Source organism: Corapipo altera, unplaced genomic scaffold (assembly GCF_003945725.1).
Source record: "Corapipo altera isolate COAL_440 unplaced genomic scaffold, ASM394572v1 49, whole genome shotgun sequence".
NCBI lineage: Eukaryota > Metazoa > Chordata > Aves > Passeriformes > Pipridae > Corapipo > Corapipo altera.
This window is the reverse complement of record NW_020884879.1, coordinates 8,055,706-8,068,028: the sequence shown is the minus strand read 5'-3', so window position 1 is coordinate 8,068,028 and position 12,323 is coordinate 8,055,706. Positions and strand designations below refer to the sequence as shown.

General features: G+C 41.0%; 1 protein-coding gene across 4 annotated transcripts in view; it reads right to left on the bottom strand.

The window, feature by feature from the left end:
- The window catches only part of SNTG1 (syntrophin gamma 1), a 342,205-nt gene that overhangs the window by 97,396 nt on the left and 232,486 nt on the right, over window positions 1–12,323 (bottom strand). For all 4 annotated transcript variants that reach the window (XM_027638780.1, XM_027638782.1, XM_027638783.1 and 1 more), the window contains 2 exons: window positions 10,277–10,407; window positions 1,070–1,199 (listed from right to left, as the gene is read on the bottom strand). In XM_027638780.1, the coding sequence (XP_027494581.1) occupies window positions 1,070–1,199; window positions 10,277–10,407 (261 nt within the window). The remainder of the gene's footprint in view (window positions 1–1,069; window positions 1,200–10,276; window positions 10,408–12,323) is intronic.

Sequence of the window (12,323 nt, the reverse complement as noted above, 5' to 3'; positions counted from 1 at the left end):
GAGAATATAAATTAAATCCTCAAGGACTTCCTTATTATAACTTAATTCAAAATAATGGAGTTAACCATGTGTTCTGTACTTTTTAATGAAAACCTCTAAAGGTATCATACAGACTTCTACAGGGAAAACTACATGTTCACTATCAAATGCAAAATACCTCCCAGGAAAGTCCAGACAATCTTTCAACCAGTCTTAGTAGTAGTTTGGCAAAACTTTTGCATAAGACTTATTCCTGTAATACAAGTAGTTTACACATTCCTTAACCCTCTTACCCCATTCTATGCTCCCCATATCAAATCTACTCCTGAATTCAATGGCAACGTTTAGTCTCTTGTCAAGGCAAGGCCTAGGCTGTTTAGAGACCAGCCATATCAAGGCCTGAATAACAAAATGGAGTCAGGAATTAGGTGACCATGTACCCTTTGTGCTCTGAAGATGATGAAGATGGTGAAGAGGTGGTCCCAAAAAGCATCCAGACCCAATTCTCAGGGGGTGAACCCAAGGTGGTCCAGAGCAAAGGCTACAGGGTGGACACACACAGGATTGGACAGATAATAGTATAAAATATAACATCTTGGGTATAGCTGGGCAAGCGTCTTGTAACACCTCTTGCCTTGGCAAAATTAAACCCTTTCCTTATCTCACCCCTAATTAACTGCTCCAGAGTTTTTTCTTTAGCACCAGCTGAGCAGGCATCAATATAGATTTGATTTCTCAAACTATAAAAAAAGTACAGAATTTTTTCCTTTATATGTGTTCACCCATCACACCTAGCTTTCTCCTGTGTGTCTGGTCTTTGTTTCTAATCCTAGATGGTACTGCTAAGAAGTGAATAACTCTGATAGCAATGGAGTGAACTATGTGACCGTAGGGAAGAATATTTTCCCATTCAATGATTTCTCACAATGATTTCTCTCTGATTTGATGACAAACTTGAGTTGACTTCTCTCAGACAGCCTCAAGCATTGTTTATATGCAGATAATTCTCTGTGTGAACCCATTAGGCTTTTATGACAGTAATAATCAAATATGATTGGAAACCTTGTGGCTTACTTGGATCCATACTTACATTGTGCTTTGTGAGGTTGGAAATGTTACTTGCTATTGCTTGTAGCCAGTCAATAGAGTCTTCAGCAGAGAGACACTGAATTATTCCACTGCAAACCCCATCCACAGCAATTACTTGGAATGCATTTTGCCTATAGACACATCATAACAGATCAGGTCAGAAGAAAATTTCATCTGTTCTAGCATATCATCTTAACAATACTTGTAGAAATGCTTTTCTTTCAACTACAATGAAGGTCAGCCACTGAACACTGATATAATGCTGGTTTTCCTGTTTTAAAAATACCTGACATATTAAAAGATCATGCTAAAAGGTCAATTCAGACTATATTAAGCTTCCACAAGACTATAAAAGAATTCCAGAGATTAGCTCCACAGAACTTTGACCAATAGACTGTATGACTTCAGAAGCTAAACGAGCGAAAAATGTGATGCATACCAAAGACTTAATACTTTAATACAGCAGATCAAAAAGAAGGAAAGTGTGCACTGGAAACCGTAGACCACCATTTGTGAAAATCAGTGGATGCCAGTACATTTGTCTCAACATCTTTGTTTCATTTTTCTAATACATACTTTAAAGACAGTAAGATTCGTGTCTGGACATCTTGTTGGCTGTTCTCATTTATAGAATTTTAATCCTTTTCTAAACTACTGATTGAGAAGTTGGACTCAAAATTGATCAGGTAGCATTAATGATTTTTCCAGTTGCATTTCTGAATCAAGGATCATTACCAAAACACACTAGAATGTCAAGAGACATCTAATGACAAAAGCAGTATACACCTGGGTGCCTCTAACCCAGCACCAATCTGGGCACTTATACAATACCTGACATGTTTTATACACTGACTTTCCGCTGCCAGGCACTGAGCAATTACAGAACAAGAGAAATTTTTCAGATGCAGTAGCAGACCCAATTTCTTCAGTAAATAGCCTTCTTGGCTAAAAGCCCTTGGAAGGCTCACAGGCCTCTGGCTTCAGAACCAAAAAAACCTCAGTATTAATCCATATCCCACGAAAAGAGATTACTGAACATACAGAGAATACCAAGTTCCACTGCTGACATTCTGTAACAAACCCAAGTGTTGATGGTCAATTCATGGTTTAAGATTAAGTACATCATTCAGATTCTCTGAGAATGGCTCAAGCAAAGTATGTGTTATCTTCAAGGTAAAACTGAGTGTCACTGATGAAAGTTTCTGACATCTGAAGACATATCAAAGTTGTTTGTTTGGAGTTTTTTACCTCTTGAAATTTTATTCTAGTAGTATAGAATGTGAGGCTAATATCTGTCTCTACCATAATGGTCTTTGCTGCATCTGTGTCAAGTACAGGCTTTTCCTTCAGTCAGGAGAAGCAATAAAAATGAACTAGAGTATGCCTTTGCTTTGAGAGTTCCATCATGAGAACCAGCTTTTACAGGGGTATAAGGCTGATAAATCCTAACACAATCATGCAGGAATCCACTAACTTATCAGTTTAGTTGTCTTTTCACACGAGTAGTGATTTTTGTTTAAATGCCCAAATATACCGGTGAAGTTTTAAGGAAGATTTATTTAAAGAACCTTCAAGTAATGTTGCTATCATTTATTTATTCTATCCTTTATTTTAATTAGCTAGAAATATATATATTTATTTTTTCCAGAATAAATTTCTAAGTCCTTACATGAAGAGCATAGCATAATGCACAAAATTGATCATCTCATTCATGAAAAGTAGTGTTAGTTTCAGGACTCACCTTGTTCTCGATGTATTGTAAATCAAAGCAGAAATCCAAGGAGTCTATTAATGTGTGACACGAACACAAGCACAGAAAACCCAGTATGTTCCAGATTCAGTCCTGATGCACAAATTTCCTTTACACTACAGACACTGAACCTGATGTATTCAAGGCATCAGTCTGTTCCTACTGTTGCTAGGAATTTGATCTGTGCAGATATAAACCCACTAATCCATAATATTCTTACCCAAGTATCAATAAGCACAGACAGTAAGATACATGGTTACCTAATAAATTACTTCTGAATGGGTCTTGGGAGTAGATATCATTAGCCTTAAATTATTGCAATAGTATATTTTGAATGACTCTACCAGCCCAAGTCCATAATACTATGCATGCAAACCTGCAAATATACTGTATTAAATATGCTTTGTACTAAATGGAAAAAAAACAGTAGATTAATCACTTTATAATACACGCACACACACAAAAAAGTGGAGATCAGATGAAGACTTTTTCAACTTTCCCAAATTTTTACATATTTCAGGTTCTGTGCCTTCTGGAACTCAAAAGTTATATTTGAAATGAATAAGCTTTCCAATTTTTAACCTGAATGTCTTTTAGAATTCTGTATGAATACCCTCCAGAATTCACATGTCTCAAGCATCCCACTGGAAAAGCTAGAATATGATTATGAGGTTCAATATTATATGTGATAATGATACATTTCCATGCCAGCCTTTTCAAACTCTGAAATATAAAAAGCCTTACATAGTGAAAACAGCTTTGTAAATACTAACTACGAAATATGTAATGAATTAGCTTCCAGTTCATGTTGCTTCCTTATATTATTGTCAATATCCTTACTTTAATGTCACTGTTTACAGCAGCATCTTTTAAAAAGTATTATCTTTCTCTTATAACCAATTCTGAGAGGTAGTCACATTTAAAAATGCTTACAGGAATTTAAAACAGTCTTGTAAACTGTCTTGCTAGCAAAATACAGTGTTGGTTCTATGCTTTAAGAAAAATGTACTTCCTCTCTCATATTTATCCTGCATTTTTGTTTAAGTACTCTTACTTCCTAACGTTAGACAGCACAGAAAGACAGAAGGAGAAAATTATCAGAGTAGTTATCCAAGGTTTGAGTATGAGTTCAGGTATAATGTTTTGTATTAATACACTTTTAAATTTATTTTCCAGAAATTTAAATTTCAGGAATATCATTACTACTTAAGAAACTTTCTCTGCAATGTACAAGTTCTATTATGTGCACTTTAAGCTTGTGTTTTATTGATGCAGAAGACTGAATTTTAAAACCTTTGATCTATGAACAGCTGAATATGTGCTAATTTTCCACGTGAGTAATTCTATTCAATTCAATATCTTATCTGAAGTATACAGTAGAATGGATCTCAGATTTGACTATTATGATTTTGGGCCCTTTGTGCTTCATTGTTAAACACCGAGCTGAAGGCTTTCACAGAATTTAATGAAAACCGTGCTTCCTCTGTGATAACTATATTCTGTTCCATTTTAGTTCAGCCAATAAGCCATTGTAGTTTTCAGTTTACACCTTGACTCCCCGGGCCAGCCATTGTTCCTCAATAGAACAAGGATCATGCAGACAAGTAAATATGATTCTGCTTTTACCAGTCAAAAGCTGCAGGTTGTTTTTAGCTTCACAAGGATCTACTGGTGAAACATATACTGCCTAACCTGCTTTAATTTCAGCTCTGTGAACAGAAAGAATGGCCGTCAGACCTAAGCAGTGTAATTCTAAGAAACAAAGCCCTTAGAAATGAGGTGGTGAGAGGCTTTTGTGCAACTTTCAAGTGTTTATTAAGTATCCACAAGAAGGAAGCAGGCTGTGATAAGAAACCCCACACAAACAGATGTTGAAGGCTTCTCTTCCCACAGTTTCTAGGGGGGCTCATAAATCCACTCCTGTTGGTAGATGGTGACAGTTATAGAATCATAGAATCATAGAATTGATTGGGTTGGAAAAGACCTCCGAGATCATTGAGTCCAACCCTTGGTCCAAATCCAGTCCATTTACTAGATCATGGCACTCAGTGCCACGTCCAATCTGCATTTAAAAATCTCCAGGGACGGTGAATCCACCACCTCTCTGGGCAGCCCATTCCAATGCCTGATTACTCTCTCTGTAAAGAATTTTCTCCTGATATCCAACTTAAATTTCCCCTGGCAGAGCTTAAACCCGTGCCCCCTTGTCCTATTGCTGAGTGCCTGAGAGAAGAGACCAACCCCCACCTGGCTAGAACTTCCCTTCAGGTAGGTATAGACGGTGATGAGGTCACCTCTGAGCCTCCTCTTCTCCAGGCTAAACAACCCCAGCTCCCTCAGCCTCTCCCCATAGGACTTGTGCTCCAGTCCCTTCACCAGCCTTGTTGCTCTTCTCTGGACCCGCTCCAGCACCTCAATATCCTTTCTGAACTGAGGGGCCCAGAACTGAACACAATACTCAAGGTGTGGCCTCACCAATGCAGAGTACAGGGGAAGGATCACTTCCCTGGTCCTGCTGGCCACGCTATTTTTGATACAGGACAAGATCCTATTGGCCTTCTTGGGCACCTGGGCACACTGATGCCAGTGTTGAGCTTCCTGTCAATTAGTACCCCCAGGTCCCTTTCTGCCTGGCTGCTTTCCAGCCACTCTGTGCCCAGCCTGTAGCGCTGCATGGGGTTGTTGTGGCCAAAGTGCAGGACCCGGCACTTGGCTTTATTGAACTTCATCCCATTGGAATCAACCCATCTCTCAAGTCTATCCAGATCCCTCTGCAGAGCCCTCCTGCCTTCCAGCAGGTCGACACTCCCTCACAATTTGGTGTCATCAGCAAATTTGCTGATGATGGACTCAATCCCCTCATCTAAATCATCAATAAAGATGTTAAACAGGACTGGACCCAACACAGACCCCTGGGTAACACCACTAGTGACTGGCCGCCAGCTGGATGCAGCTCCATTCACCAGCACTCTCTGGGCCCGACCCTCCAGCCAACTCCTAATCCAGGAGAGGATGCACTTGTCCAAGCCATGGGCTACCAGCTTTTCCAGGAGTATATTATGGGAGACAGTGTCAAAAGCCTTGCTGAAGTCTAGATAGACCACATCCACAGCCTTCCCCTCATCCACCAGGTGGGTCACCTGATAGTAAAAAGAGATCAGGTTGGTCAGACAGGACCTGCCCCTCCTAAACCCATGCTGGCTGGGTCTAATCCCTTGTCTATCCTGAAGGTGCTGTGTGATTTCACTCAGGGTGATCTGCTCCATAACCCTGCCAGGCACCGAGGTCAGGCTGACAGGTCTGTAGTTACCAGGGTCCTGCTTGCAGCCTTTTTTGTGGATTGGGGTGACATTCGCCAACCTCCAATCATCTGGGACCTTCCCAGAGAGTCAGGACTGTTGGAAGATGATGGAGAGCGGTTTGGCAAGCTCTTCTGCCAGTTCCCTCATCACCCTGGGATGGATCCCGTCTGGTCCCATAGACTTGTTAGGATCCAGCTGGCTCAGTAAGTCGCTTACTACATCCTCCTGGAATACAGGAGGGCTATTCAGCTCTCTGTCTCTGTCTATCTGCTCTAGAGGCCAGTTGTCCTGAGGGTCACCTGTCTTACTGCTAAAAACTGAGGCAAAGTAGGTGTTAAGTACCTCAGCCTTCTCCTCATCTTTGTTAACTATATTTCCCTCCAAGTCCAACAGAGAATTGAGGTTTTCCTTGCCCCTCCTTTTGCTATTAATGTATTTATAAAAGGACTTTTTGTTATCTCTAACTGAATTAGCCAAATTAACTTCAAATTCCACTTTTCTTTCCCTAATTTTTTTTCTGCATGACCTAGCTCTCTTCGTAAATTCTTCATAAGTAGCCAGCCCTTTCTTCCACAGTCTGTAAACTTTCTTTTTATCCCTGATTTCTTTCAGAACCTCCCTATTTAACCAAGCCGACCGCCTTCCCCTCCGGCTGGCCTTTCGGCACACTGGTATAGCCTGTTCCTGTGCACTCAAAATTGCCTGCTTGAAGCATGTCCATCCCTCCTGGACCCCCTTGCCTTTAAGGGTTGTTTCCCAGGGTATGCCCTGAATTAGTTTTTTGAATAGGCCAAAATCTGCCCTCTGGAAATCCAGAGTAGAGGTTTTAATGATGGCTCTCCTTACATCCCTGAGGATTGAAAATTCTGTAGGACTGTAGGATCAGTTGACTGTAGGATCCATAGAAACACTGGAAGGGTGAGTGTAACAACAGAGAAAAGATACTGGGAAGGTTTTTCACAAAACAGCCTTTGCAGAAAAATTAACATAACTTTTCTGCATTAATTTCTTAATTTTACACGTTTGAATGGAGGAACAGGAAAATTGAAACTGCTAATGTTTGATGTGCCATCAGGATACAGCATAGCACACTATTCTTCCCAGACTCACATATCCAAGATGGCAGACATGAAGACTATACAGGAAAGACAGTTTATTTCAATTAGTAAGACCTCAGAGCCACAAATGATAAATCGTTTGTGCTAATCTTAAGAGTTGTTATTTCTGATTGATAAGAAAAAGGAGTTACAGAGACACATGCTCCGTACCTGTACACAGCTGTCCTCCAGTTAATGACTTAGCACTGGAGCTCACAGAATATTTCAGTATGAGAACCTCATTCTTATAAATACAGAAGACGAATGAATTCATAAAATATCTAGGTATTTAAAACTTTTAACAAACATGATCTTATTTATACACTTGCCTTATTGGATTTTGTAGCTACTTTCATTTCTATTTCATTGCATTATACTTGTAAAACAGTAATCATTCCAGAATATTGGTTGTCTTCCTTCCTAATTTCTCCTGATTTACTAGGATAATACTAAATTAAACAATGAAAAATTGTAAGTCTATAGGACTGTATTGCATCTGGTGGAGATGAATTTAATCTTCCTCACAGCAGCCCTCATAGTGCTGTGCTTTGTATTGGCAGCTAGAAAGGTATTGATTACACACCAGTGTGTTGGCTACTGTTGAGCAGTGGTATCAGCACTGCCTCTCCAACATTCCCTCCTCATCAGTAGGCTGGGGATACAAGGTTGTGGGAGGGAAAATAGCCAGGACAGCTGACCCAAACTGACCAAAGGGATATTCCATAACATATGACATCTGCTCAGCAATGAAAGCTACAAAAAAGGAAGAGGAATAAGGGCATTCTTTAATTATGACACTTGTCTTCCACAGCAACTGCTACAAGCACCAAAGCCCTACTTCTCAGGAACTGGCTGAACATTGCCTGCTAATGGGAAGCAGAGAATAAATGTTTTGCTTTCTTTGCTTCCACATGTGGCCTTTGCTTTATTAAATGGCCTTTATCTTGACTCATGAGGGTTTTTTCCATCTTGCCTTCTCCCCCCCTTATTCTGCTGAGGAGGGCAGTGATAGAGAAGCTTGGTTGACACTTGGTATCCAGCCACAGTCAACCCACCACGATGATGCCATTAATTTAAACCTAACTATGAACTTTGGACAACTTTCCCAGTGATTGTCAGAGAGAATGGCAACGAAATTAAATATTAACACACGCAAAGTACAACATACAGGAAAAAATAACTTTAGCTATATGGAAACAAAAAAACTCCCTACTGTAGCTATAAAAATGAAGGAGAGAATACAAGAGCTACTACAAACATTTATCTAAATACCATCACCTTAGTGCTCAGTGACAGTTACAAAGTAATAGGTTATTACAAAGTGTGAGATAAGAACTGACAAAAAAAATATAGAACATCATTATGCCTTAACGTAAATCAGGGGGTATCCTCCTTGCAGTCCTGATCACCTTGCCATTTAGGTGATATATTAGCATGATGAAAGAAACAGAGAATAACAGAGATAGTTAGAGGTACGGAAGAGTTTCCCAAAAGGAGATAACAGTTTGTCAGAGACTCAAATGTTTAATGATTTATGCATTCCAGGAGTTTGCAGGCTTTGACTTTTGCATTATACCTCAGATGGGCAATTGGGCCCACCCCTGCCTCCAGTGCTAAGCCTTAAAAAGGCAAACAACTCCTCGTCCCAGGGAGGTGCAAAAGCATGCTGAGGGTATACAAACTGACTGGTGACTTTGGGATTTTGGGGGTTCTCCTTCTCCCCCACCGCCTGCGAATCAAGACCATCGCTCTCAAGCATCGCTGGATCCAGTGGGCAGTGACTATATCCTTTTCTTTTGCACTCACAGCTTCTCTTTTCCCTTACTCTCATCCTGTTTTTTCTCTGCCCTAAGCAGTTTCCCCCCCACCAAAGGTTATCTCTATGTTGCATTTTTGTATGACAACACCCAAAACGCTAGCATACCTGTTGATACAAAATTGTTAAAATAAACTTTGTTTTCAGACACCAATTATTTAGTGTCATTTCACTTTAATCCACCCCAAGGGAATTATTGATAAAAACCTGAGTTACTCCCCCTCTCCTTTTCCTGGGGCGGGTCGTAACACAGCTGTGATCCTTTAGGTTGGAAAACAGAAGACAGTCAGATGAAGTTACAAAAACATAAATCAAGATATTTCGTATTTCCCTCAATACAAGGGTCAGGGCCCACAGTCCACCCTCTTGCCCCCCACAGCAGACTGGTGGCCTGTGCTTGAGGCCAGCTGTGCCATGGTGAGTTTGTGGGATGTGGGATCAAGCTAGTGTGGAAGAGCTTGAGTGGGAGGCCTGTCCACCCCTACACTTGGGAGCTGCTTATCTTCTCAGGCTCTTGTTTGTGGTCCTCATCTGAGTATGGCTCCACCCATTCCTGTGCCTGGACATGTAACCCACTGATTTGGACCTGATCTGTGGTCTGACTTCCCAGCCTGACTGGAGCCCCACCTGACCATGATGGACTTCTCTGAAGACCATCCCTAAGCCCCCAGTGGGGGCAGTGGGTTGGGGTCCTTGTCTGCATGGACAGTGCTATATCCAGCCTCACTGCCGCACTCTCTCTTGGCTCATCTTCCCTATGGGGCAGCCAGCCCTTGCTGCCCCCAAACAAGATTATTTCACCCAATATAGTCATCAGATGAGATACGTAACACAAATAGAAGGAAGTAGATTTTAGAAACATAATTACATTGTAGACCTCAATGACATAATGCATTGCAAAAATTAAAGACACAAAGAAAAGCAGATTAGAAAGAAGCTTTTGAGGACAGGCACATTAGCAGTTATTAAATATGATGACCTATGTCCAATCTCAAACTCTGAAAGGTGCAGACCATTAGGTGCAAGTAAGAAGACCACACATCTCCCCATATACTTAGTCCCGGCTGACATTAGAGCAGAAGATTAGCCGAGGTGGACCTTGACAGATCTTTATGATAGTTCCTGTTTCACGTCTCTAGCAGCTGCAGTGGAACTAATAAAGGCATTTCTCTAACAAGACAACTCCCTGATGCATGTATCTGTCAACCAAGAAGTCAAGTTCCAACCTTCTGAACTTATTTACCTGCACAAATCTGATCCCGGAAGGTACTGGGAAAATCGTGAATGTAGAAGAGGAATTAATCGAAGATCACACCACCTTTTTTCCCACCTAAGTCCTGGGGATGCTGGCCATGAGGAACATGATAATGTATCCTGAAAAACATTGAAAAATCCTTCTCAGTTTTGGACTTCATTATAAATACTCAGCAGATTTGGAAAAAAAGAGATAGACTTCAAAGACATTATATTTCATTTGGCATTGTTCCATTTTTTCCAAATCACTTGGTGGCAGAACTTTTTCTCCTAAATAAAAAGAAATCTATTTAAACCTCAACAATAACATGCTTACAGGAAGTGTGAGGAAAAGTATTCTAAAAACCTGAGGAAAACAGACTGTATCCTTTTTTTGATCTGACTGGTTATTTACCAAGTAACCCATCATTAGATAGTAGTTTTATATCTGCAGCCTAAATAAAGGGGATCTCTAAATTATTCGCCATACAACCATAATTCAGTTGTTCCCCACGGCCCTGTACACATAAGACATCACCTCAAAACCTGGTAATTGTAAATGGGATTTAACATGAGTTGAAAATTGTCAAAATTGTCACAGCTACAAGTTTGTGATTAATATTTGAATTTTATCTACTTACACAAGACATTGCTTATATAAAAACTGAACTTTATCATGTCTATGAACATATCTACAAAGAATGAGTGTTTAAATACCTATAGTCTAATTTCACAAGTATTTTTACAGAGTAGGGATTTGCATGAGAAATGCCTATAAAAAGCGAAATTATCAACACCTATTTTTAAAAATACAAAACCTCTTTCTTTATAAAATGTTTTATAAAATAACACTATTGATGTTATTGTTTTGGAAAAGTATGATTCTTCAAAGTATCTTCTCATAGTGACAAAGGATGAGGAAAAGGCTGAGGTATTTGATGCCTTCTTTACCACAGTCTTTAATAGTAAGACCAGTCATTCGCCTGCTACCAAATCCCTGAGCTGGAAGGCAGGGATGGGGATCAGAGTGGAGCTGGTATAGGTGTTCATTGAGTCACTTTCCATCATTTACCAGCAGCCTGGCTAAGCAGAGAGGTCCCGGCTGACTGGGGGTTGGCAAATGTGATGTTGATCTACAAGAAGGGCCAGGAGGCGAATCTGGGGAACTACAGGCCTGTCAGTCTGCCCTTGGTTCCAGGAAAGGTCATGGAGCAGATCATCTCGTGAGCCATCGCATGACAGATGCAAGACAATCAGGGGATCAGGTCCATACATCATGGGTTTATAAAAGGCAGGTCCTGCTTGATCGACCTGATCTCCTTTTATGGCCAAGTGACCTGCCAAGTGGATGGCTGTCAAACTGGATTTTAGTAAAGCTTTTGGTACTGCCTCCCACAGCATTCTGCTGAAGAAACTGGTTGCTTATGGCTTGGATGGGTGCAAAGTTCGCTGGGTAAAAAACTGGATGGATGGCTGGGCCCAGAGAGTAGTGATGATAAATCCAGCTGGTGGCCAGTCACGAGTGGTGTTCCCCAGTGCTTAGTATTTGGGCTAGTTCTGTTTAACTTTTTTATCAGTGATCTGGAAGAGGGGATTGAGTGCACTTTCAGTCAGTTTGCAGAAAATTGGACAGGATTGTCGATCTTCTGGAGAGCAGGAATGTTCTGCAAAGGGATCTGGACCAATGCCAATGGCATGAGGTTCAACGAGGTGAAGTGCCAGGTCTGCAGCTGGGTCACAACCACCGCAGGCAGTGCTGCAGGCTGGGGGAAGAATGGCTGGAAAGCTGCCCAGCAGAAAAGGATCTGGGGGTGTTGGTCGACAGCTGTCTGAACATGAGCCAGCAGTGTGCCCAGGTGGCTAAGAAAGTCAATGCCATCCTGGCTTGGATCTGGAATAGTGTGTCCAGCAGGACTACAGCAGTGATCATTTCCCTGTACTCAGCAGTGGTGAGGCCACACCTTGAATACTGTGTTCAGTTTTTAGTCTCTCACTACAAAAAAGACATTGAGGTGCTGGAGCATGTTCAGAGAAGGGCAACGGAGCTGGCGAAGGGT